At 36.4% G+C, this 27949-nt stretch overlaps 1 protein-coding gene across 2 annotated transcripts in view; it reads left to right on the top strand.

The window, feature by feature from the left end:
- Positions 1–27949, top strand: part of LOC136864372 (dual serine/threonine and tyrosine protein kinase) — a 331375-nt gene that overhangs the window by 100992 nt on the left and 202434 nt on the right. For both annotated transcript variants that reach the window (XM_067141287.2, XM_068226255.1), the window contains exon 6: positions 9382–9557. In XM_067141287.2, the coding sequence (XP_066997388.2) occupies positions 9382–9557 (176 nt within the window). The remainder of the gene's footprint in view (positions 1–9381; positions 9558–27949) is intronic.

Below are 27949 nucleotides of genomic sequence, written 5' to 3'. Positions count from 1 at the left end.
TCTGGCGGGACGCACTGGAACGGTGTTCCGGAACCTCTTCATGGATACAAATCTCTAAAAAATATTTAGACTTCAAATATGATTTTTTTTTAAAGTTAAGGAATTTAAAAAATATAATTTTTAGTGTTCCCACGCTAAATGACCTTAATTGAAAAGGAAATATTGAATATTGCCTTGTTATTTCGGGAATCGAAATCAATCGAAATCGAAAACATTCTTCCGGTTTGCGAGCAGCATGGATATACAGTATTCATTCTTGTTCTTTCTTTGCTCACTTTGTAGCTTTTTTTGTATATTGGTCCCAGTTCTAGTTATGTTTCATCTGGATTGCTGTCAATATAGAGTACTATTGTTCGGTGATGTAGATAATTGCCTGTGATTGTTGCATTCTCAGCCATAGTTTGTACTACTTCTTACGCGGCAATAGACATAACCTAAATCTGTCGTCCACGAGGCGAGAATGAAAAGAATTTCAGAATATTTTTGTGTGCCTACCACCAAACGCAAAAGTTGCCCAAGCAGTTCGTCAGTCCATCAAGCTGGAGTATCATCAAACTCAAGTGTGGAACTTGAAGCAACAGATGTGTCGATGAGTTCCACAACAGTATGTAAAGTTCAAAGTGAATTTCAAAGTCTGTGGCCTAGTTGTTGGACTGTAGAACAAAATAATGATTTTGTAAAAAAAAAAAAAAAAAAAAAAAAAAAAAAACCGATTGGTTGTATTTTCATGACGGCAAGTTAGGTTGGTCAGTGTGCAAAAATGTTGGAAGTTCAGGTGTACAGAAGAATGTGGGTTTACGACTATCAAAAGAGTGGAAAAACTGTGAAATTGTGTCTTATGGAGAAAATCGTAAACAGAAGCTAACGTCTCTCAGGAAAAAGATTTTTGACCACAAAGAAAGTGCTGGACATAAAAGTGCTAATAAAATAACTGAAGAAGGGGAAAAAAGAAAAACTCGAGACAGTATGTCTAAAGTCATTAGAGAGAGAAAAGGAAATTACTTGTAAAGTATTTCGTACTGCTTATAAGGTGGCAAATAAGAACCAGTCTCCCTACAATTCTGAAACTGAAATTGATTTGCAAGTATTGAACGGGATTGATATGGGGAGAATTTTGCATTCAAGTAATGTCTGTATAAATATAGTAAACCACATAGGCAGTGAAATGAGAACAAGATTGATAGAAAATGTACTTTATTCAAAGAGCATTCTCTCTTATTCTTGATGAATCAACTATTCTAAGTCAAAAGTCTGTTCTGATGGTATATGTTCGCACCTACATTGAAGAAATAAAAATGGCAGAACCGGTCAACCTTTTCATTGATTTGAGTTAGATGACGTAACAGCAAATGGAATTTACAAAAGCTTGATGTCTTCTATAGGAGCACTAGGGTTCACAGAAGATTTTCTAAAGGAAAATTTAGTTTCACAGATGTGTGATGGTGCCACAGTAATGTTCGTAGTACGTGGAGGAGTTTCAAAACTTTTTAAAGACAGATTTCCTGCCATTGTTTTGTGGCATTGTGCTAGCCATAGACTGGAATTATCAGTACACGATGTTGTGAAAGAGGTTTCTGGCATCAATAGATTTAAGAGTTTTATGGACAAATTATATGTTATGTATCATGCCTCTCCAAAAAATGCAAGGCAGCTCCAGTCATGTGCAGCTACACTGGAGATGCAGATTTTAAAAATTGGAAGAATTCTGTCCACAAGGTCGGTTGCATTCAGCTATAGAACTGTTTTGGCTGTTTGGCAGGATTTTGAAGCACTGGTACTTCATTTTGAAAGAGGTAAATCAGAAGATGGTTGTGACAGAAAGGAAAAATGCACTTATAAAGGTCTTCACAGGAAAATAACATCTGTGGAATTTATTTTGGATCTGGGATTAATTTGCGATGCTTTGCAAGAACTGTCTGAACTAAGCTTAGATCTGCAGGAGAGAAATGCTGATCTTTACAAAGCCCACAGCAAGAGTGATTGTCTTGTTGATATTTGTGAGAAGAGGTGGTCTGTCCCATGGCCTTACTATCAGAAAGCTTTTGAGGCTGCTGCAAATCTACAGTTTAAGGGTGTTCCATTGTATAAGAAAAGCAGAATTTATGATCCACCAATCTTTCCGAATGCTTTCTATGAACAACTTAAAACTTTTCTGTAGAGAAGATTACTTTCCGAAGAAGACGCCGAACTATCAGGATGTGCAAGAGTTCTGGATTCTAGGAATTGGCCAGCAAACTCAAGAAAAAATATTCTGTATGGAGAAGCAGAAATAGGCACACTGGCAAGAAGATTCCAACTGAATGAAAGAAAGCTATTCGAGCCTTCAGAGATCATCTGAAATTCAGAGAAGAAGTGCCCAGGGAACTTTCTCGGGTTCGGAGGACTCTCAGCACAATAGCTATATCTTCGAGTGTGAAAGGGGATTTTCTCATATGAACCTGATTGTGACTCCATGAAGATCATTACCTCATTACTATTTATAAGAATTGTTGGACCTCCTTTGACGGTATTTGATCCAATGAAGTATGTCATAACCTGGTTGTTACAAGGTCGTCATTCAGCCATGGATACAAAAAGCAAGACCAGAAAACGAACTGAGGAGGATGATGACATGTCAAAAATTTGGAAATTGTTTTGAATTCAGTGTAAGTAGGTTTCAATGAAAATTACATGCTTTCTTAAATGTTCGGTAAATCCCATGTCTTCTTCCTTAATTTCCCTCCTGTGAGTTCTGGCACCTCTTTTTCCAGGAAAAAAGCCTTGGAAACAATGTATAGCCTAGTGCACTCTCCAGTTATCCCTGAACTTAAATATCAGTATTCAAAAATTGCTTAATTAAAGTATTGAATAGGTAGAACCTGCATAATAAATTCCTTTGAAGAATTCATTTTTGAATATTGTTACAATATGGAACCAACTATGAAATTCATAAGTTGCTTAAATATCAAGGTACAAAAATTTCTCTGCTGCAATTTTCCTGTAATGTTCACATAAACATCCAGATTTTTGTAATGAAAATAGTCTTCTCCAGTGGTTCAGTTTCCATGTAAAACTGAACGCCCCATGGTTATGGTCACGATACCATGATTAACTACAAGCTTGCTTGCTTTAAAATGTACACAACAGTAACTCCATTCTTAAACATGTTGTAAATCATTGAAAATAATAATTAAATTAGTATAAAGGGATAACCATTTGCAAATTAAGTAATAAGTTATATAGAAAAGTAGGGACATACAAACATAGAAAGAAGCAATGGGTGTTGAAGCCTGCTCTCAGGGTGACCAGATGACAGTACTGAAGTAGAGTACATGGAAGTTTGAAATGTAGGACAGATTGGCACATTCCTAATCTTGTCTCTAACAGTGTTTTCATATTCTCTATGTTTAAAGATAAAAAATATAAAAAATTCTAGTAAATCTGTTTTATGAGATTTACAAAAGTAATTTTGTTTAAATTTCTTGTAATTGTACTTAACTAATTTTAAGCCTTTCGCTGATAGAATGTTCTAATGATTTCTAGCATATGTCCACCCAGTGTACCTTAAACAAATATTCTGTTCGCATCAGCATTATGTTCAGGTACTGGAATCTTAAGAAATTCAGAATATTTGCTTAATTTGCTTAAATCTTTTCAGCATTTTAAGTTTTTCATGCACTTCGAACTGTGACAAACTATCCGCACAACATGTACACTGTCGTACGGGAAAATAGTTACAAAGTGTATTTACCCAAACAATTGTACTCTTATACGCAGATACTAACCACATAGACAAGCCAAACAAAATGGGGTTGAGACACTGACACGCCACAATGTGGTGGCGATTATTTTGCATTCGAAAATGAGATATCACCCCTATAGATTATGAGATATCTCGACTTCTTGCTTTCACAATACTAAGAAGAAAGTATAGAGGTTCCACCTTTTCAGTACAGTCTTCTTAAGTTGTACCAATATTAAGTTACAACATGTTAACTTTGGGACCAGTTTTGACAAATTTACAGTGTCATCATCAGCCGATTAAGGGAACAGAGCGAAAGGACTACATCATAAACAATTATAAACACACACAACAAATATAAGACGTTAATCACAGTCAAAAGGGTGTACGTAGAAATATCAACACTTTTTATTTATGAAGAAGTAAATTCAGTTGAAGTTAATTTGTAACGTGACAGTCTTGTATATTCCTGCTGTGCTGTAATCACATAAAGAGATGTTGAATTGATGGTAAATAACGAGTTAAAAAGCTTTATCCAACATAAAGTCTCGAGGGATGACTCGTTAAAAGATTGATCTTGAGAGATGCTTTGACTCGTTAAAAGATTGATCTTGAGATCCCTCAAAATTTTATGTTGGATCAAGCTTCTTAACTTATTTTCCGTCAACTCAACATCTTTTTACGTGATTACAGCACAGCAGGAATATACAAGACTGTCACATTACAAATTAACTTCAACTGAACTTCAACTTCATAAAAAGTATTGATATTTCTACGTACACCATTTTGACTACAATGATTAAACTTTTTAGGGTCCACCTATTCAGTAAAATAATATTACTATATATATAATATTACTATATATTATTATTGTATTGAATAGGTGGATTCTGAAAAGTTTAATCATTGTAATCTCAGTTCAATATGGACAAAAAAATAAAATTTCTTACGTTAACATCCTTTTGACTGTAATTAATGTCTTATATTTGTTACGTGTGTTTATGATTTAGTCCTTTTGCCCTGTTCTCTTAATCCGCCGATGACACTTTAAATGTGTCAAAACTGGTCCCAAAGTTAACATGTTGTAACTTAATATTGGTACAACTTAATAACAGTGTATTGAAAAGGTGGAACGTCTATACTTTCTTTTTAGTATTGTGGTTCTCAGTTCAATACGGAACAATTATGAAGTTTTTAACTTTCTTGCTTTCAACCATCCAGGAATATATATCTCCATGGGATGGTCATGATACAACAAGAAATGTGTTTGTAGAAAGCAAAGATGAGATAAAAAACTAAAAAGCTATGTAACATTTTAAAATCTAGGAGATTTTATACTTTTTCCGGACTCCTGGACATAGGGTTGAAATGTAGGACATCTAGTCATTCGAGAATAATTGGGAGAAATTAGGAGAGAGAGACTTCGTGTATGAAGATGTGAAGATTGTCCTTGTTCTTTTGTATTTTCTTTTTATTTCTCCCTCTTTCTATACTGACCTGTATTAGTGTCTATCCTTCTGTGTTCTTTTCAGTGTTCCTATGTTTCTATAATTATTTGAAAATATTAATTTCATGAGATTTTATGTACCTTAGCATAAAATTGACTTATATGTCTTTCTCTTCCAGGCACTTAACATTTTTGTGTATTTTATTTCTATCTAATGGTTCTCTTACCACATTGTTTAAATTGATCACCCACCCAAACTTAATTTGGGAATTTCACATGGTAACAGACTAATCTGACAGCTGCGTGGGAGGGAGGGAGTCTGGGGACTACTGGTTTAGCCTTTGTCTCGCAACACAGTTTCTTTCATGTTTCAGTGAGAATAAATTGAAAGTAATAATAGGTCTAATTATTCTATTCCCCATCAAGTGTTTATTTAAGATTCATATATCAGCTATTTATGATTCTGAAGGTGATTGGGATCAGATATCGAGAACGAAGAATTATCTACAATGTGTTTAAAAATCAGTCTGCAGTGATAAGAATCGAGGGCTTTGAAAAAGAAGCAGTAATCCAGAAAGGAGTGAGGCAAGGCTGCAGTTCCCCCCCACCCACCTTTCCAATGTTTACATAGAACGGGCAGTAAAGGAAATCAAACAGGAATTTGGAAAGGGAATCACAGTCCAAGGAGAGGAAATCAAAACCTTGAGATTTGCTGATGATATTGTTATTTTATCTGAGACTGCAGAAGATCTCGAAGCTGCTGAATGGTATGGACGAAGTCTTGGGTAAGGAATACAAGATGAGAATAAATAAGTCCAAAACAAAAGTAATGGAGTGCAGTCGAACGAAGGCAGGTGATGCAGGAAATATTAGATTAGGAAATGAAGTCTTAAAGGAAGTAGATGAATATTTTTACTTGGACAGTAAAATAACTAACGATGGCAGAAGTAAGGAGGACATAAAATATAGACTAGCACAAGCAAGGAAGAGCTTTCTTAAGAAAAGAAATTTGCTCACTTCAAACATTGATATAGGAATTAGAAAGATGTTTTTGAAGACTTTCGTGTGGAGCGTGGCACTGTATGGAAGTGAAACATGGACGATAACTAGCTCAGAAAGAAAGAGAATGGAAGCTTTTGAAATGTGGTGTTACAGAAGAATGCTGAAGGTGAGATGGATAAATGAAGAGATACTGAATCGAATTGGTGAGAGGAGATCGATTTGGCTAAATTTGACAGAAAGAAGAGATGGAATGATAGGACACATCTTAAGACATCCAGGACTTGCGTAGTTGGTTTTTGAAGGAAGTGTAGGTGGTAAGAATGGTAGGGGTAGACCAAGGTATGAATATGACAAGCAGATTAGAGCAGATATAGGATGCAGTAGTTACGTAGAAATGAAAAGGTTAGCACAGGATAGGGTGGCATGGAGAGCTGCATTAAACCAGTCTATGGACTGATGACTCAAACACACGTCAGTACAGAATCTGCTTATGCTGTAAAGAGAGAATTTCTTTACTGGGCGAGTTGGCCATGCGGTTAGGGTCGCGCAGCTCTGGGCTTGCATCCAGAAAATAGTGGCTTCGAACCCCATTGTCGACAGTCCTGAAGATGGTTTTCCATGGTTTCCCATTTTCACACCAGGCAAATGCTGGGTCTGTACCTTAATTGAGGCCACAGCTGCTTCCTTCCTATTCCTAGGCCTTTCCTACCCCATCATCGCCATAAGACCTATCTGTGTCGGAGTGACGTAAAGCAAAAAATATTCTACAGAAATTCTCAGAGGTTAGAGTTACAAATCTCGGAATGGTTAATAAATGTCGTAAAATGGTAGATATTAATGATTAGTGAGACAGTTATAGAATCCCTTGAAGGTGGAAAGTGTTCGTAGAAGATTTTATAGAAGATTTTATTTGTAAATCTTTTTAAGTAGTACTTACTTTGTATGATCTGGAGTGTTGTGCTAGAATATTTATTCGTATTCCATTCAGCTACCTAACCTGTACAGTGCAAAGAAAATTTTTCTACATATGTTGATTGTAACTAGTAGATTACATTTCTATATTAACTGGAACAGTCCAGAAAGTTTGTGACGCAAATTTTTGAACAGGGTGTGTTGGCCTTTGTTAGTTATGCATTCTAAAAATATGGTTTTACTATTCTGGAAATGGAAGATCGTGATCGTATGTGTTCGAGAAAGTAATTTAAACATCGCGACCGCAGAAAGTGTTGTGATTGGTCAATCTGGGCAAGCTCCTGTGTTCTGATTGGCTACTCCAAGGCCAGATTTTCCTTTAAAAGGGGGCTAGGCAGCTTTCCGTGCCTGTTTTAAGTCTTTGAGCCGTCTTGGTGTTGGCCTGCCGGAGTTTTAACATCTTCTGCATCTCTTCACTGCCAGAATGGGCTGCCTTAGGGTAAGCACTGTTGTTTTCTGTCCGGTTTTAAGTTCCATTAGTTTTCGTTGGTGTATCACAGGAGATTGCCCTAATTGCCACTATTATGTTGCTTGATGTTTTGAAAGGTTAGTTCAACTTCACTCTAAATTGTAATACCGTATTGTGTTCCTCTTACCTTCAAGATTGTATTGCCAACTTGGTTTGTAATTTGATGTACCGCATTTGCTTGACTCTTTGAACTTACAGGAAGCTCTTGTCAAGGAATTTCTAACTTGTGTGTCTCTAAGAACATGTAGTCTGTATTTTACAAACTGTGTATCGGTATTTTCCGCATTGGTGAAACTGTTCGTAATTTATTCTGTAAGATACGTTTGGTAAATAATATTTTTGAAAATCCAAGATCACGTTGATTCTTCTGAAAACCGCAACCTAGACATCTCCATCCCTTTGGTAGGTTCCCAGCACCGTCCCTCGTTCCTTGTTTATTATCGCCAAGTTGCCCTCACTGATATTTCCTTCTCCTATTTTTTGCCGCAGTTCATTACATGGTCACGGTGTGTATAGTGTTTAGATACCTTGTAATTTGGTTTGCTTTCCTCCTTTTAACTGTGTTTGTGTAACCACTGAAGAACCGGTAACAATTAGAAGTGAACAAGGAACAACACCTGCAAAATTATCCTAAGATATCTCTTAGCCATCCTTGTCAGCAACTTGAATTTCTCATGGTTCCTTACGGAGGGCTACAAAGTTACTTAAGTTAAAAACATATACATGTACTGTGGTTCAAGAACTTAACTGGGTGGTCCTATGTATAGGATTAGTTGCAGTGAATGTATTTTGAATAAAGTGCACGACTGAGAAATTGATCCCAGTCTCATTCTCTTATCGGACGAAGAGTGGTTTAACTTATGTGGGCACGTGGATTCTCAAAACAGCCAATATTGGCTCTGCTCCATCCATGGGGAAGCTCTTAATCATGAAAAATTAGAATAAATAAATATGTATGTATGTATATATATATATATATATATATATATATATATACCCATTCGGAAGCGATAGCTTGCCGGCCAACGTCTCAGCTGTGATTCTGCGGACGACCCCTGTATTAACATGAATTCTTTACAAAACAGAAAGAAACGGTTCGTTTTGATTAGAAATCGTTGTTCAGACTCCTTAATGAAGTCTTAACATCTTGCCAAACAATCCATTTAGGATTTCATTAGAGATGGTATTCTTAAATATCAGTTCTTTCTTAATTTCCTTATACATTCTATAACATTATAAATAATATGTTAAAATATATTTTTAGAAAGATTTTGGTTGTGTAAGAATATTTTTTAAGAATATTTTTTGAAAAATTCCCTTTTGGCAGCCATTTCTATGTCACTTTCCCATAATGATACAAATCTAAGGGATGGGAACATATGATTGTGGAATAAATGTAATCACATGTTCAGAGTGAGTAATGTTGCTTCTGGTATTGTGTTGCCTGAAGCCTAAAAATTATTTGACACACATTTAAAAAATAATAATAATTGCACCTCACTTTTGAAAGTGTCATTTTGTTTGATACACTTCTCTACAATAGTGTAGCTTTTGAACATGGTACTTTATTTGCAGTAAATATCTGTTTTGCCTGGCACTTAGTTTGAAGTTTGAAGACAGATTTCTTCTTGATCTGGGCAATGATCTTTCTGTTATTTATAAGGAGAATTTTCTGTAAATATGTAGTTCCTCAGTTGTTTCCTACTACTAAATGCAGTAAATTTTATTTGCATTTATTTGTTTTAATTTTGTTTCACTTTGGCCTTGTAGGTTACCTGCATCTGGAGGAATCTGAAGAATGCAGAGTATCAACAAAGCCTCCTAACAATAATTTTCCAGTTGGGAATGTATTTCTTGATGATCTAAAAAATCTTGACCAAGTTGTGACATTTGTGCATGGTTGTCTTCAGTCATACTTAATTCAAGCAGCAAACCTGCTCAATGAGGTAAAACATTGTTTGTAGCTTTTAATAAGGAGTAATTTTTTCACTGTAATAATATAGGGATCTTTGGTGGATTGGATTGTCTTAGCCTTCTGAGCATAAGGAGGGCCAAAATTCAGAATGTCAGATGCCCACTCCTATTAACAATGGGTAACCTGATTCTCAGGACTAGTTCACTACACTGTGCTGTTGCCCATAGTTTATGAACTAAGATGTATATACAGAAACATGCATTATAGATCAAATGCTTTTATAGCACTTCTGTTTTACTCTTTCACCACTTGGGTCATCATCAAATTTGCTGTAAATCTCATCGCTTCAAATAATGACAAACGCTGCCTATTACTGGAAAAAAATAAAATAAAATAAAATTGTAAATGCATTTGGAAATGGCATTAACAAAGTGATCGCTTAATATCTCGTAACTCGGGCCAATATAGTTATTTTTTGGAGAGAAGTAGGTTTAAAATGTGATAACTACCCAATCATAAAGATTGTTTTACTCGACAACGTACCATACCTAATAAATAATAATAATAATAATAATAATAATAATAATAATAATAATAATAATAATAATAATAATAATAATGCACGCACAAACAAGACTTAAAAAAAAAAAACATTATGACTTTTGTGACTTCCTGAAATGTGAATGTGAAGTGGACAACTGGTGCAAAGTGGTCGGATGAACGCCGTGTTCAACACAGCGAGCTAATGAAAAACCTACTAGATCTATTGAAAACTGAATAAACGTTGGAATGTATAATAAAACTTATCGTGGTCATTAGTTGGCAGTATGCAAATACATAATAATAATAATAATAATAATAATAATAATTTCATGTTTCCGTTTACTTTTAACGATTTTTGGAGACTCTTAACAAAATGTACTAGGATATGGGTTAATAAAAAATGGGGACAACGAACATACAAACTTAAACATCATGATGATAAAATGAATTACCGCCACACCTGTAGATATTCATAAATGTGGCAAACTTTCCTGTTATTTATTTTTATTCCTTCTGTCGTAGAACTTTTTGCACTATCTGGGCAATAGCATACCTAACCCGAACAATGCGGACTCTCTTATCTCATTTACAGCTGTTCAGGTAAATCCTGATGTGATAAATGTAGAGAACAAGCATGAAATATACTTAAAAGTAAGGGTCTGGCTTTCAACAGCCGCAGTTATCAAAAGAATGCTTCCAGTCACTGTGTATTACATTCGGAAGTACAACTCATAACATATGCTAGTTATCATCTGGGGGTTTGGCACGCTTTCTACACGGCTTTGTTTGAAAGGAGTGGCTTCTGCTACACAAACACCAATGGGGAATATGAGACCATCTCCAGAAACCATTTGGGAATATCATAGGATATAAACTTCATGGTTCTGATCCGTATTGAATTGTAATTACAACATAATTATTAAATTAATGTAGTAATGGTCCACCTTTCAATACTATAATATGCAATATTCTAAATTACATTAATTAGGGACTAGTTTCGGCCGGGGCTGGCCATCTTCAGCCTTAATGTAAAACATCTAATAACTAAACAAATGTACATGCACACAATTGACATAAAACAAATGAAACAAATATATACAAATTGACGTTAAAAACTGGGATGAAATTGAGTAAATTTGAAAATAACTAGGTTCTAACATCTTGAATATGCTCATCCTCGAGACTCTTTCATGTATTAATATATAATATACACAGAACTGTTAGTTATAATACTGCTAATCATTACTAATTCAATTGTAAATGGGAGCTGGTAAATGTTGATCCCGTAGTTCATCACCAAATCTGTTTGAGTGGTGTTAGCCATATGCAAGTCATTGGACACCGCTATAAATAAACACTAGCTGACGTAAAACTGTTAGATGTTGTTTCATCATCAATCAAAGTAATAAAATGAGATACACTTGTGGTGCTTGTTAAATCATGGTGAAATGTTGTTGGACATTGTCAGGACAGCACATGAAGATGTGGTTAAAACAGATACATTGGGCCGATTGCAGAAGCAATGACTAGTTTTAAGCGTTAGATATCGTCTACCTAAACGACGTCTAAATAGAGCACGATCTTCCATTGCATAAACAATGTTCAGTCGATGTTTAACTAGACATCGCTTAAAGTTTCAATTTTGGTTTGGAAATGGAGACAGAAGTATCTTTCATGCAACTCTTTGCTTGTCGCAACCAATGAAATTCGTTGGTGCGTGTGCTGAACGCCAGTCAGCTGTTTGTCTTCCTACACATTACTCAAATATGGCTGAGCATGACTTGCCCACAGATAAGAGCATCACTTTCGGTGGAATGAAAACTCATAATATTATCGACACTAAAGCGACACCATCGTACGGGGAAGTGTAGCTTTCATTCTGGCGTTCATACAGTGAGTGTAATTTACTCATAAATACGGTAGCTTCGACGAACGGAGGATGAAGCAATAGTAATGTGTAATCGAGTGTGTTGTACGGGCCATATAGATGTAGCTTGCATTCTGGAGATCATCGGCAGCCGTGAAGATTGTTTTCCGTAGTTTCCCTATTTTTTACACCAGATAAATACCAGGGCTGTTATTATGGCCACGACTCTTCTTCCCCAGCTTTCTTTAAACAGTATTCACCACCACTTGCCTTTTCCTATCTGCCAAAAACTTATACGATTTTATATATATATAAAAACCCCATACAGCCTACTTTTTAGTTTTCACTATTACGTGTGTTAACTTGGCGGTATATATAAGTGAATCCCTCCCAGTTGATGTGACAGCCCTCTGACAATCAGGACATGTAATTCTGATATGTATGTATTCGAAGTGACCTATAATTCCATGGAAATTACTGCATATATATATAATAAAATATATAGGTTGACAAGAATTGTATTAAAGTTGACAGTTACTGGACTGTCACTTGGTCAGTCTCAAGAAACAAGTCTCTCGAAAAGCGAAACCTTATTTTAAGATCTATCTCCCTGTGCATGTCGAATGAATTGCTGCGATTTAGCAGCGGGCGACCCACAGAGAGGCCGTCGGACTAACCTTTCTTCCTGGAATCGTCACAACATGATAATACAAATTACATATTTCATCGTAAATAACTTCTGGTTGTGTTTCACTCTTCTCATTTGAGGTTAAACAGTGCTCTTGGCAGTGTTTAAACATGACCAGTTGAACATCGGTTTTAGACAGTGTCTAAGTGATAATTAACGTCTCGGCATTGCAGCAGCCATACTTAGGCATTGTTTAACCATAGACATTGTCTAAATACCGTTTCTGCAATCGGCCCTTAGTGTCTGGTATAAAATTTACAATTCATTGCAGTGCCCATGAAGTTAACCTGAATAAATTAGATTAAAATTAATCAATTGAATGAGAGAATGTGTTATTAGATGGCATAGGTTATATGAAACCTATCAATACAGCATGTGGTGTGTGGCATATTGTTGTGTGTGCTTCTGACTAACTGTTGTGAGATTCAAATGGAAAGGAAGGAGAGGGGAGGGGAAGGTCGTGAAGGAGAGGGGGGTGTGGAAGGGTAAGGGGAGGATTAAGGCGGGGCTGAAGGATTTGGGAAAAAGGATGGCTGCTGAGGAAAGGTGCTGTGAATATTATGAAAAACTGAATTATGACTTGTTGCTTTGACATTTCTGAAAATGGGAATTAGAAGGTCAAAAAGGATATTTGGCTTTTCTGAAATTTCATTAAGATTATGATTTGGGTTGAAATATTGATCTAAATATATGAACACAGCCATCACTACAACAGCAGAAGCAGAATTAGCCGTTAGTAAATTACCAGCAGATAAACAAGACGAAGTAAGATTTGGAGTAAGAAGAAAATTAAACGCCATTCTCAACCCAGAAAACAGTAACTGCCGTAATTCACCCCTTACTCATGACGACAATAGCTATAAAGATTCTATTCTTACACAAAAGCAAGTACGTGTTCTAAAAAAAGGAAATCAATGATAATAATCTCATAATTACGAAAGCAGATAAAGGCAACACTACCGCCATAATGGACAAGAACGAATATGTAAGCAAAACAAATCAATTTTTTAAAGATAGCTCCTTCTCTACAATAATGAAAGACCCTACTGCGAGAATCCAACATCAACTTAAGCAGACCCTCAAGAATACTTCATATCTTTTAACAGATCAAGAAAAAAATAAATTAATTAATATGAACCCAGGTTTTACCCATCACCAATGCCCTCCCCAAAATACACAAAACCGGCGTCCCCATTCGCCCAATCATAAACCATAAACAGAGTCCGTTATACAAAGCATCACAATGCATTCAAAGATTTTTAAGAAGAAACTATCATTTCTTGTTGAACAAATCCGTCAAAACCACTAAAGAACTGATCGATATATTAAAAAATTTTAATATTTAATCCAGTCATTCTCTCCACTCATTCGATATTGTAAATATGTATCCTATCATACAAATCTCCAAAATATACCCCATCATTCAAAACAGTTTAAGCAAACACAGCAGCCAAAGTATACTAGAAATACAGGATTTCATGTCTATGCTTTAGTTATAAGCAACAACTATTTCACTTTTGATGATGTTATTTATCAACAAGAAGGATTGGCTATGGGATCACTGGCCTTGGGTATCTTGGCTGAAATTTACTTGGATTTTTTGGAACACACCAAAATTGATAATAATATAATAACTTTAACAACATCCTTTTCTGGGCAAGATTTGTAGATGACACCATAGTAATTATGGATGAGAGCATTACAAACGCAGCTACCGCTCTCATTAATCTAAATAACATTGACCCACACATAAAATTCACACTTGAATCCGAAATTGAACGGAAAATAAATTTTTTTAGACCTATCTATTATCAGGCACCCAAGCTACTTGAGATAAGAGATTTTCAGAAAACCCACCCAAACACTCACTACAATCCATCAAGATTCTTCACACCTCCAAATTCACAAACGAGCAGCATACAACAGCATGCTATACCGAGCCTTCAGTGTTCCAATATCTAAAAGAGACCTCAAAAATGAGTTCAACACTATTCATAATATAGCTAAATCCAATGCATACAACAGTTTCTTTATAGAAAAAAGAAAAGAAAGAAATCAATAAATATAAATACCACCCTTCTACCACCTTGAGAAAAGATCAGAAAAACAACTCCTCTCTTTTTGTCTTTACCTTCAACGAACAAATCTACCAAGTCACCATCTTTAAAAAGTACAATGTAAAAGTAGTTTTCAAACCAAACAATATGAAGGCGCAAGTCTTACATAATACCACATCCACAAAGTTACTCAAAATCAGAAGTATACAGACAGGATCATTTGCAACAGTTGTAATTCTTCTTACATCGGACAGACCGGGAGAAATTTTAATATAAGGTACTCAGAACACGTCAATGCCTTGAAATACAATAAATTTTCAGCTGTAGGACAGCAAATGCATGACTATAATCACATTCACAGACATAAAACAAGATATGGAAATCCTCAAAATCATCACCAAAGGACCCCTCCTTAACATTACCAAAAGCTGCTTCATACATTTAGATCAATATTTCAACCCAAATCATAATCTTAATGAAATTTCAGAAAAGCCAAATATCCTTTTTGACCTCCTAATTCCCCTTTTCAGAAACGTCGAAGCAACAAGTCATAATTCAGTTTTTCATAATATTCACAGCACCTTTCCTCAGCAGCCATTCTTTTTCCCACATCCTTCAGCCCCGCCTTAATCCCCCCTTTCCCCTTCCACAACCCCCTCTCCTTCACGACCTTCCCCTCCCCTATCCTTCTTTTCATTTGAATCTCTCAACAGTTAGTCAGAAGCACACACAACAATAGGCCACACACCACATGCTGTATTGAGAGGTAAGTCTCATATAACCTATGCCATCTAACTAACACATTCCCTCATTCAATTCATTAATTTAAGTTAATCTAATGTATTCATTTTAACTTCATGGGCACCGCAATGAATTGCAAATTTTATACCAGACACAATGTATATGTTTTAACCACATCTTCATGTGCCGTCCTGACAATGTCCAACAACATTTCAGCATGATTTAACAAGCACCATGAGACATCTCATTTTATTACTTTAGTTGATGATGAAACAACATCTAACAGTTCTCCATCAGCTAGTGGTTATTTACAGCGGTGTCCAATAACTTGCATATGGCCAACACCACTGAAATAGATTTGGTGATGAACTATGGGATCAACATTCACCAGTTCCCATTCAGTATTAGAACTAACAGTTCTGTGTATATTATATATTAATACATGAAAGAGTCTCGAGGATGAGCATACTCAAGATGTTAGAACCTAGTTATTTTCAAATTTACTCATAATTTCATCCCAGTTTTTAATGTCAGTTAGTATATATTTGTTTCATTTGTTTTATGTCAATTGTGTGCATGTACATTTGTTTAGTTATTGGATGTTTTACATTAAGTCTGAAGATGGTTAGCCCCGGCCGAAACTGGTCCCTAATTAATGTAATTTAGAATATTGCATATTATAGTATTCAAAGGTGGACCATTACTACATTCATTTAATAATTGTATTGTGAATAATTATATTTGGGAATATATTCACACTATTTGGACTGTATAGATGGGGACGAAATTATTTTTAAAAGATTAAAAAAGATGGGACCTCGAATGCTCTCGATTGCAGGGCTGCTGTTACTGCTATGGCTGACAAGATGGCAGTGAAGATGATGTCACTTGGAATGACGACACGCCGGTAGCAGGGAAGCTGGTGGCACAAGATGATAATTCAAATGAAAGCAGTGATCAGGTTTACTGTGTGATAGGCCTACTGCTCAACTGACAGAGACAAATGACTGGCACCTAAGTTATTTTGTACCAATATTGCATAATATGATACCCATGTCCCTTTTCTCTGCGGGATCGAGTATGAAGCGAGACGAATCTTCATAGTGAGTTTTGAGACTGTATGCCCTTGCTAACTTCAGCCTCATCAGAGGAATTAATGAAATGTACGAATGACGGTATATAGGAGTAATTAAAACTATATTTGTACAACTTGAGAAAAAGCAACTTTTGTGCTTGACTTCCCTATTTCTTTCCCCTAACAGCGAAAATTTGAGCGCTAATTTCTCCTGACTTGCCTGCTTTTTTTTTTTTCCATTTACGACCTCTCAATGGATGCGCATGATCACTCTGAAGCAGACTGTAACAATATCTCAATTTCGAAAAAAAAGTGACTTACCTGGTTTTTCCCCCCGACCCTTCATAAGAATAGTGTAGAATGTTTACATGTACAATTTATAGCTCTTTACAGCCTAGAAGTCGTGTTTACTGCACAAAATTTGAGGTTATCACATATTGCAACCCCTTTACTTTTTTTTTGCTGTAAAAGTGGGGAAAAAAAGGGGTCTAATATGTGAGTAAATATGGTAACATGTGAATCTACAGCAACAGCAGCTGGATCATTGTCACTCTCTCACTTGTTTGTTCCTGTTAAGTTTTCAAGGTATTACACTTCCAGTTTCACGTAACTGGTAGAAGTAGTTAACAAATAACTGACAAGATGGTTGACATCTGTTGGGATATTGTTCTGTGTACAGTGCGCAAGAACAAACAGCATTCTCTGTACATCATTAATATATCTGTTTTTTCAGCATTGGTAAATACCATATTCCACCACATCTTACTTTTTGAAATATCACAAAATAACTGTCAAGGAAGTTGCAATGCAATCAGTGTACCGTACACGAAGCAAACATAAGAACATCCTAGCCTTTTAACTAAGCAATTGAATGGAGCAGCCAACTGTTCGTATTCAGTTTCCGAAAAACTACGATAGCTCTTAAACAACTTGTACTAGAATCCTGATAAAACCATCATTCACATTGTAATTTACTATATTTTTATTCTGTTAATGTCAGTAGGTATTGGGCAGAATGGAAGAAATGAAGCAATTGCTTTAGCTAATTGACTTCTGGCAATAACAAAATCTAGGTAGCAAAAGCTTGAAGAAAAAGGAAAAGCTAGAGCATGATACGAATAATAAAGATCTAATTTCGCTTGCATTTTCTAACGAAAAGTAACAGTTGCTTCATATACGCACTAGTGAGTTGTTTTGGTTCCTGTCTTTCGGAATGGCTGGAGCCAACAATCGCAAACAATAACCCAAGTTCATGAAGTTTTGCATTGTCGATGGTGATTCCTAACTTCTGAATGTTGATTAGTCACAGCTGCCTTCATTTGCACCAAAAACATGGATGTAACAAGTGAATCTAGTGACTTCGGAGATGACCGTGAGTTCGATAACACTAAATTTATGATGCTAAAATAACACAAGATTTTTCAGCAAATCTCTGCTTCCTGTGGTGAAAAAATAAAATTGCAATAGGAAAAACTTGCAAAATATATGAAGAGCAATTTGGAGAAATGTACGGTGCACAAAAAATTCTAGGAAAATTAGTAATATGGAAATGGAAGTTAAACGCAAATTTGGCATGAATGCACCAAGGAATAAAAAGATTGTGTATAAGAAATGGAAAAGGATGTTTCTGGAGCTGTTGTAATGCCAAAATAATCCCATCTTTATTAAAATTCCAGGCAAGTACAGATCCATTCATACTTTGTAATAATAACTTCAATATAATTATTTCACCAAACTACAGTAGTTTATACTAGGAGTTGCTAATACCTTTTATTTTTATTTTATTTTAGGAGTTGTATCTGTGGGAACTACATCCTCCGTATTGCCTTCTGTAGAGGCCACCGGCAAAGGGGAACTTTCCATCCCACCTAGTAAGAAGAAAAGGACAGTTCTACCAGAGACAGAAGAAACGAATGATATAACAGCGTTTAAATCTAAGAATTTCATTTAATGTCCGTATTGAACTGAGAACCTAAGATAGGTAACTTAAAGGGTCCACCTTTTCAATACAAATAAATGTTATAATGATTTATTACAACATATTTTTACTTGGAACTAGTTTTGACGCTGTTTAGTGTCATCTTCAGCCAAAATGTGAGAAATAGGCATAGGCGTATACATGTAGACATGTACATTACAGAAAATGTTAACAGCATTATGTTTAAATAAGACTAAAAGAGACATAAAATAGTGAATTACAAAGTCAGAAATTGTCAGTCATCAAAATGTCATGAAGGGTGAATCAAAACTGTACAAACATGAGTTTGGACTCAAAAACAATTCCCCCCAAAAAAGACACGCTACAACAAAACCACGTGAAAGTTCAAGATGAACTTGGCATTGAAGATTCAAATTTTTTTCAGACACTCTTCCATTAAATGTCGCCTGCCACGAGTGTAGTAAAAACATAAGTTAGGATTCAGCAAACACATTCGTCTCAAAAATGCACATAACATTTTTAAAAAAATATTTTTTTAGGATTGAGATGAACTTGGCAGTTAAGGATTCAAATTTGTAGTCACTTTTTCACTAAGTGTCAATTCAAAACAGGCACCGAAAGGTGAAATAAAATTGTACAAGCACGAGTTAGGACTCGATAAACGCAATCTTTTGAAATACATGTAACACATTTGAATTTTGTGTAAGCTTGAGATGAACTTGGCACTTAGAGATTTGTGTTCACTCATTCATTAAATGTCACTGGTGCGAGTGTAGTACAAACACGAGTTAGGACTCAACAGAAATAATCTTCTCAAAATTGCACATGATGTTTAAACCTTTGGCTTGATATGAAATTGGCAGTTAAAGATTCAAATTTGTAGATAATGTTCACTAAATGTCACTTCAAAACAGTCTATGAAGGGTGAAATAAAATTATAACAAACACGAGTTTGGACTCAATAAACACTAACTTCTAAATACATATAACACATTCAAAATTTTTGCATAAGCTTGAGACGAACTTGGCAGTTAAAGATTCAAAATTTTTTGTAGTCAGTTTTTCATGAAATGTCACATAGGACGAGCGTAGTATATACATGAGTTAGGGTTCAACATACCCAAACTTTTTAAAGCAGCACATAACAATTCAAAACATAACATTTAACTTGGCAGTTAAAGATTCACATTTTCATTTTCATTTGACAAGAATACAAACTTCAGTTTATGTAAAACGTTCCTCTGAGAGCTTTGAAGTTGACTGTGCTATTATCTGTGGTCTATTGTTGCAACGTAACGTGTAAGGTGGAGACAGTTCGCAGTTCAATGCGGGACCTGAGGCGGTAAAGCCATGGCGCGAGATGAAGAGGAACTGAGCGCGGTGGACAGGTTAGGTCAGGGGAACAGCTATTGTTGGGGTAGGAGGGGAGAGGGGAAGGAGGGGTAGCGGTAGGGGAGGTGTGAGGAGTGGAGGGAGAGGGAATTAGGGAGGGTAATGCGGTGAAAGTGCGTGGCGTGAGAAAGTATTATGCATAATGTGAAAAAATGATCTGTTATTCGAAATGTTAATATTTTTGAAAAATGCAATGAGAAAGTCGAACAGGATCTTTGGTTTCTTGGAGATATCATTTAAGTTTAGGTTTGGATTGAAATATTGATCTAAATGAATATAGCAGTTTTCAGTGATGTCTAGTACTTTGTTTAGAATTTCTATTACCTCAAGATCTTGATCTATTTCAGTAAAGCTGTGCTTAAATTCTTTCATATGTAGGCCGACCACAGAAAAACGGTCGTGCTTTATAGCATTGAGCGTCCTGTTTGACCTAGGTAAGAGCTATTGCAGTCTTGGCAAAAAACCTATGTACACCTGATTTTGAAACAGGACTACTTTTATTTATTGTTGTAGTGATGTAGAGATCCTGGATAAGAATTTTGAAAAAGGACTACTTTTATTTATTGATGTAGTGATGTAGAGATCCTGCATAACTCTACATCAATAAATAAAAGTAGTCATTCAAAATTAGGTGTATATAGGTTTTCTTGCCAAGACTGCAATAGCTCTTACCTAGGTCAAACAGAACGCAGTTTTAATGTCATTGTTATAAAGCACAACCGTTTTTCTGTGGTCGGCCTACATATGCAAGAATTTAAGCACAACTTTACTGAAATAGATCAAGATCTTGAAGTATTAGAAATTCTAAACGAAGGTTCTTTACTAGACGTCACTGAAAACTGCTATATTCCTTTAGATCAATATTTCAATCCAAACCTAAACTTAAATGATATCTCCGAGAAACCAAAGATCCTGTTCGACTTTCTCATTGCATTTTTCAAAAATATTAATATTCCGAATAACAGATCTGTTTTTCACATTATACATAATACTTCCTCACGCCACGCACTTTCACCGCATTACCCTCCCTAATTCCCTCTCCCTCCACTCCTCACACCTCCCCTACCGCTACCCCCTCCTTCCCCTCTCCCCTCCTACCCCAACAATAGCTGTTCCCCTGACCTGAGCTGTCCACCACGCTCAGTTACTCTTCATCTCGCGCCATGGCTTTACCGCCTCAGGTACCGCATTGAACTGCGAACTGTCTCCACCTTACACGTTACGTTGCTACAATAGACCACAGATAATAGCACAGTCAACTTCAAAGCTCTCAGAGGAACGTTTTACATAAACTGAAGTTTGTATTCTTGACAAATGAAAATGAAAATGTGAATCTTTAACTGCCAAGTTAAATGTTATGTTTTGAATTGTTATGTGCTGCTTTAAAAAGTTTGGGTATGTTGAACCCTAACTCATGTATATACTACGCTCGTCCTATGTGACATTTAATGAAAAAGTGACTACAAAAATTTTTGAATCTTTAACTGCCAAGTTCGTCTCAAACTTATGCAAAAAATTTGAATGTGTTATATGTATTTAGAAGTTAGTGTTTATAGAGTCCAAACTCGTGTTTGTTATAATTTTATTTCACCCTTCATAGACTGTTTTGAAGTGACATTTAGTGAACATTATCTACAAATTTGAATCTTTAACTGCCAATTTCATATCAAGCCAAAGGTTTAAATGTCATGTGCAATTTTGAGAAGATTATTTCTATTGAGTCCTAACTCGTATTTGTACTACACTCGCACCAGTGACATTTAATGAATGAGTGAACACAAATCTTTAAGTGCCAAGTTCATCTCAAGCTTACACAAAATTCAAATGTGTTACATATATTTCAAAAGATTGCGTTTATGGAGTCCTAACTCGTGCTTGTAGAATTTTATTTCACCTTTCGGTGCCCGTTTTGAATTGACACTTGGTGAAGAAGTGACTACAAATTTGAATCCTTAACTGCCAAGTTCATCTCAATCCTAAAAAAAATATTTTTTAAAAATGTTATGTGCATTTTTGAGACGAATGTGTTTGCTGAATACTAACTTATGTTTTTACTACACTCGTGGCAGGCGACATTTAATGGAAGAGTGTCTGAAAAAAATTGGCATCTTCAATGCCAAGTTCATCTTGAACTTTCACGTGGTTTTGTTGTAGCGTGTCTTTTTTCGGGGGAATTGTTTTTGAGTCCAAACTCATGTTTGTACAGTTTTGATTCACCCTTCATGACCATTTTGATGACTGACAATTTCTGACTTTATAATTCACTATTTTATGTCTCTTTTACTCTTATTTAACCATAATGCTGTTAACATTTTGTGTAATGTACATGTCTGCATATATACGCCTATGCCTATTTCTCACATTTTGGCTGAAGATGACGCTAAACAGCGTCAAAACTAGTTCCAAGTAAAAATATGTTGTAATAAATCATTATAACATTTATTTGTATTGAAAAGGTGGACCCTTTAAGTTACCTATCTTAGGATATAACAGTGAAAAAATTGCAGTGTTTCCTTATACTTGAACAGTTGAAATTAACTCGCCTGCAGCAGGATGAAATTTTGATGCGCAGGTGCGGTGAAAGTAATATTACATAAGAAGAGGATGTACAAGAATTTATAAGTATACATGCATGAGTACATAACATATTTCATATCACAAAGCAAATCGATTATAAAACAATTTTCCAGAACAGGGCAAGTTGGCCGTGTGGTTAGGGGCGCGCAGCTGTGAGCTTGCATCCAGGAGATAGTGGGTTTGAATCCCACTGTCAGCAGCCGTGAAGATGGTTTTCTATGGTTTCTTATTTTCACACCAGGCAAGGCTCTACCTTAATTAAGGCAATGGTCGCTTCCTTCCCACTCCTAAGCCTTTCCTATCCCATTGTCACCATAAGATCTATCTGTGTTGGCGTGACATAAAGCCGTGTGTGTGTGTGTGTGTGTGTGTGTGTGTGTGTAAAAAAAAATCCCGAGGCATCCTCTGGTACAGCAGATCCAGGACCTGCTGGCCGGGTGTTTGAGTGCTAGCATCAGAATCACTTTTATGGCTCCCAAGCCACATGGGTTTAGCGGGAAGGGAGTTAGCTGATAGGGTCACCAAGGAGGCGGTCACATTACCCCCCGTTCCCTTACAAGGTTCCAGCCAGTGATTTTTGTTCTCTGGTGAGACATTTGGTAATGTCCCCATTGGGAGATGGAGTGGCAGGCCACCCCTCTTTCAAATAATTAAAGGAACTACAAAGGTATGGAAGACTTCCCTTCGGGTTTCTTGGAGAGAAGGCATAGTATTATGTTGTCGTCAGGGCATAAGTTTGGCATGGTTACAGTTAATGAACTTGATAATTGTTCTGTACTGACAGACAAATTGTTACACAAAATTTCTTTTTTGAAAAGTATGTACATTTCTCCACCTTTTCAATAAATTTTAATTTTATAATCTAAAAATTGAAAATCTTTGTCATGATTAAAAATGAAATAAATACCTGTTTGAGCCTTCTTCAGCAGTAAAACAAAAATTATGTAATACACAATATACACACAACCTTATTGCCAAATTGTATAATGCGCATTTGAAAATTCCATTTCATTTATCTTCATTAGAATGGAATTCATTTCAACAGCATGTATGCATAGTACTTCAAAATATCTTTTTTCCCAAAACAAAACACATCAAATAAAACATTAAAGAATCTTAAAATTGCTACATCAAAGCACAATCAAAGAACCACTCGTTCTTATCAAGTCTCAGACAATGCCCACACATTTCATCCCAACTGACAATATTAATAATGATGATGATGATGATGATATACAGTAGAGTCTCTATTATCCGACCTAAACAGGACCTGGAGTATGTCGGATCAGCGAAAATGTCGGATAATACAGAATTACTTTGAAAATTAACTAAAATGAACAGGAAGGCCATACTGTATTACTAAAACACTAACATGTTTTACAGCACTCTATTTATTGAATTATCAATTCAATTGTACAGTACATGCAGTATTGAACGAAAACATTCCAAATATCTTACGAAAAAACTTGCCAACAATCAAGGATGAAAGGAGTTTCCACCGATATTTCCTCTTCAGTGTTTCCAGCACACCTTGGTCCACTGGCTGGCATAATGACGTCACGTTAGGAGGGAGGAACATGAATTTGATGTCACCACTTCTAAGTTGCTGTTCATTTGGGTGTGATGGAGCGTTGTCTAGTTGAAGAACAGGTTTTGTAGGGAGATTGATTGAAGATAGACATTTTTCTACATCTGGAACAAACTGTGTAATAAGAGTCTTTCAAGAAGTCAGCAGACATCCAGGCAGCCTTCTGATTTGTGTAATGAACTGGAAGAGTATTAACAGAAATATTTTTAAATGCCCTAGGCTTCTTTGCTTCACCAATCATAAGCAATTTTCCATCCAGTAGCATTACTACAGGCAAGAACAGTAAATCTTTCCTTACTACGCTTGTAGCCAGGTGCAGACATCTCGGCTTGGGATGTGAGAGTTTTTGATGGCAGCATCTTGAAATTTCGCCCAGTCTCATCACAATTAAAAATCTGATAACCGGTTAATCCTTCAGCAAGTATTATTACTTGACATTCCTTTTTAAATTTCACAACCTCATCGGATTTAGCTGACAGTTTTTCTCCACAGATATTAAGCTGCCTAATGCCATACCGTTTTTTCCACCGATGAAGCCACCCAGCACTGGCAGTAAATTTACGGTCCCCTTCATTAAACACCTTCTGGAAATACACCGCCTTTTCTTGCAGAATGGGGCCAGATATTGGCAGGCCCTTTAGTCTCCACCAAAAGTTCAAAATTAAGTCTACCAGTGTCGGATAACACGGAATGTCAGATAAGCGAAGGTTGGTTGAGCGAGACTCTACTGTATATAAATTAAAGGACGTAAACATAATCGGAACACCTAGCCTATCAACAATATTCTTATTACAACTATAATAATAATGCTATTTGCTTTATGTCCCACTAACTACTTTTTCAGTCTTCGGAGACGCCGAGGTGCCGGAATTTAGTCCCGCTGGAGTTCTTTTACGTGCCAGTAAATCTACCGACACAAGGCTGACGTATTTGAGCACCTTCAAATACCACCGGACTGAGACAGGATCGAACCTACCAAGTTGGGGTCAGAAGGCCAGCGCCTCAACCGTCTGAGCCACCCAGTCCGGCTATTACAACTATAGCAGAAGCAAAAAGTGTCATCAATGAATTCCCATAAACAGGATGAAACAAGATAAGAGGTCAGGAAAATACTCTTCAATAAACACAGAAAACAAAACCTCAAAAAATCAGTGACAAAAAAGACTTCTAAATGTTCTAAAAAATAATATGCAAACTATCATATAATAGTCACTAAAGCAGATAAAGGTAATATAACTGTCACAATGAACAGAAACAATTACACTCTTGCAGTCTGTTCCCGATCCACACATGCACAATACTTTCAAACACCTCAGGAAAATTTCAAAATCACATCTTAAGAATGACTACAACTGGCACATCACTTCTATAACAGGAAACCATAAAAAACACCCTAGATAATGTTGGACCCTCATTTCATTATGTAGAAAGTCACCCCAGATACCACTGAATCTAAAACTACATAGTGATGATGTCCCAACTGAATTAAGGTCTCAAAAATTCAATGAGTACTTCACACCTCTTGCGCCTGTCGCTGAACTACCACAGACCAATAGTGTTTGCAGTGTCCAAATGTCAGCGATCCCTAACAAAGTTCAAAATATTCTCGGTAGTCTCCCAACAAACTGCTCCACTAGACCCAATGATATTAGTCCTATATTCCTCAAAAATACTTCTACATCTCTCTGTGCATCTCTGTGTGTGGCTACTGGTACATTCCCAGACAGTTGTAAACAAGCATATACTACACCTATTTTTGGATCTTTCAGCAAGCATATTTCTTCATACTGCCCAATAACTGTCATCGCAATACTATCCTCTGTCCTTGAAAGAATAATCTTTTCCGACAGCTGTACCTATCTGAAGAACAACACGGATTCACTCCTGGAAAATCGTGCCTCATTAACCTCACAGTTCTCAATCACCACATTATTTCATCAATAGAAAATAAATCTCAGATGTACTGTACTGTGTATAGATTTGGCCAAAGCATTCAACTCAGTGGATCATGCACTTCTTCATGAGCTCACTACCAGATTTAATATCCATGGCCCCATCTTGTCATTGATAACAAGTTTCCTCTCCTACAGAAAACAAAGAATGGCACTCCCTGAATCTGTCTCATCATAGTTGTGTGTTATCAAGTGTATTTGAAGGCAGTATTCTGGTACCCGTACTCTTTGTTCTCTATATCGATAACATAATTCTTTGCACCCAAAATAGTCAAGTGTGCCCTCCTCTTGTATGCCGACGACCTGAAAATCCTAAGGGAAGTGTCTACGCCTGATGATTGTGGTGATTTACAGACGGTTCTCACGTCATTTGGTGACTGGTTTAACCCCTCAGCGCCGACCTCTATACGTGGTATGGACCCTCTTTTCTTCCGTAGCCGCCGAACTCTATACATGGTATAGACCCATACATGGTTTCACATTTACGGCCATAGCGCGAAGAGTTTTGGAGTAATTGATATGCAAATTGTTTTGTTTCCAAGAAGACATTTTCGGGTTTATCAGCGTTGTAAATAAGAATTGAAAAATCGTTATAATGTAGTTGTTTTTGCAAGGATAATTATTTGTCAAATAAGTCTGAGCACTAATCTCTTGCTTTTTTAAAAGTCTGTTTGCTTCATTCTTTCCCACAGAATAAAATAAAGAAAAGATGATCCGAGACGTTTGTCTTTTCGTGTGATGTTCTTTGCTCTATTTGTACATTGGGAGTGCGGTTTATTTATTATATTTGTCCTTATTTCTCAGCTTGTAATATTTTCGTAACTCTCCACGAGCGCTCTGTGTAGGCATCAGTTAGTGCTGCTTTCTGTTATACGATACGAGGACCAGTTGTTCATGGTAAATATCTCGTTTGAAAGACTTTGCCTCGACCTTTTATCTGAAATATGTATCGAGTTGGTTTGTTTCGTCATAAATGTTATTCCCCTCATTCAGTTTCGTCCTGTTGCTTTCGGTCTCGCTGCAGCTTCATCAGTCCGTGTGACGCGCCGCGCTCAGCCGTGGTATGACTGACAGTAACGTGCTTGAAATATTGTATAATTCAGATGAAAGTTTAGTCGGAAGTAGTAGTGACAGTATAAGCAGCAGTGATAATGAAATAGATGATGTAGCAGTGGTAAATGATGAGAGTGACGACGAGGAGGAAACAGTACTTGGAAATTTCGTGTAAGAGACTATAGATAATTATACAGGTCAAAGAGAAGTTTTCAACGGTGAATTCTGATTGCTAAATTCTCTAATAATACTCACACAGGTCACAGAGACAAATATTGAGCAATAACCTTATCGGGTTCAGCTGGTGAAAGGTTTGTTTACAAAATACGCTCGCTCGGGAGGGGAACGAAATATTCAAGGCCGGCGCGCATCAGATAATACAGTTCTAAGGTTGCAGGAAAGACATTTTATCAGGAAATTAGCACCCAAGAGTTGGAAATCCAAACCTCAGAGACATTGTATCCTGTGTTCAAAACACGGCGAAAAGAGGACGTCAGTGTACTGCTTCCAGGAGTGTGACTTGAGTCCCTGTCTCAAGGAGTGCTTCGAACTCTATCACACGGAACTAAATTACTAAGGAAATGTGAAACAATTATGTAATTATCATCATGTACATAGTTCTGTCATAAGGAATTCCAAATTTTGTGAAAATTGGGCTACTCTTATACTTGTAGTAACACTTTAAGTGAATCGATGTATTTCAGTCGTGCGTAGTTGAAATCTCATCCGGCCGCAGGGTAGGAAGCTATTTAAATGGCTGCGACACTGAGGGGTTAAGAAATGGAATCTTTCTCCTAATTTTAAGAAATGTAACACAATATCATTTGCATTGCTAAAGCAAGGAATGAACACTGCCTATACCATCCAGGGAAATACACTGCAATCGACTTCGCAGGTAAGAGACCTAGGTGTTATAATTGACTATAAACTCACCTCCTTTGCTCATGTTCA

Source organism: Anabrus simplex, chromosome 2, assembly GCF_040414725.1.
Source record: "Anabrus simplex isolate iqAnaSimp1 chromosome 2, ASM4041472v1, whole genome shotgun sequence".
NCBI classification, from domain to species: Eukaryota; Metazoa; Arthropoda; class Insecta; order Orthoptera; family Tettigoniidae; genus Anabrus; species Anabrus simplex.
This window is presented reverse-complemented; position numbering and strand designations above follow the sequence as displayed.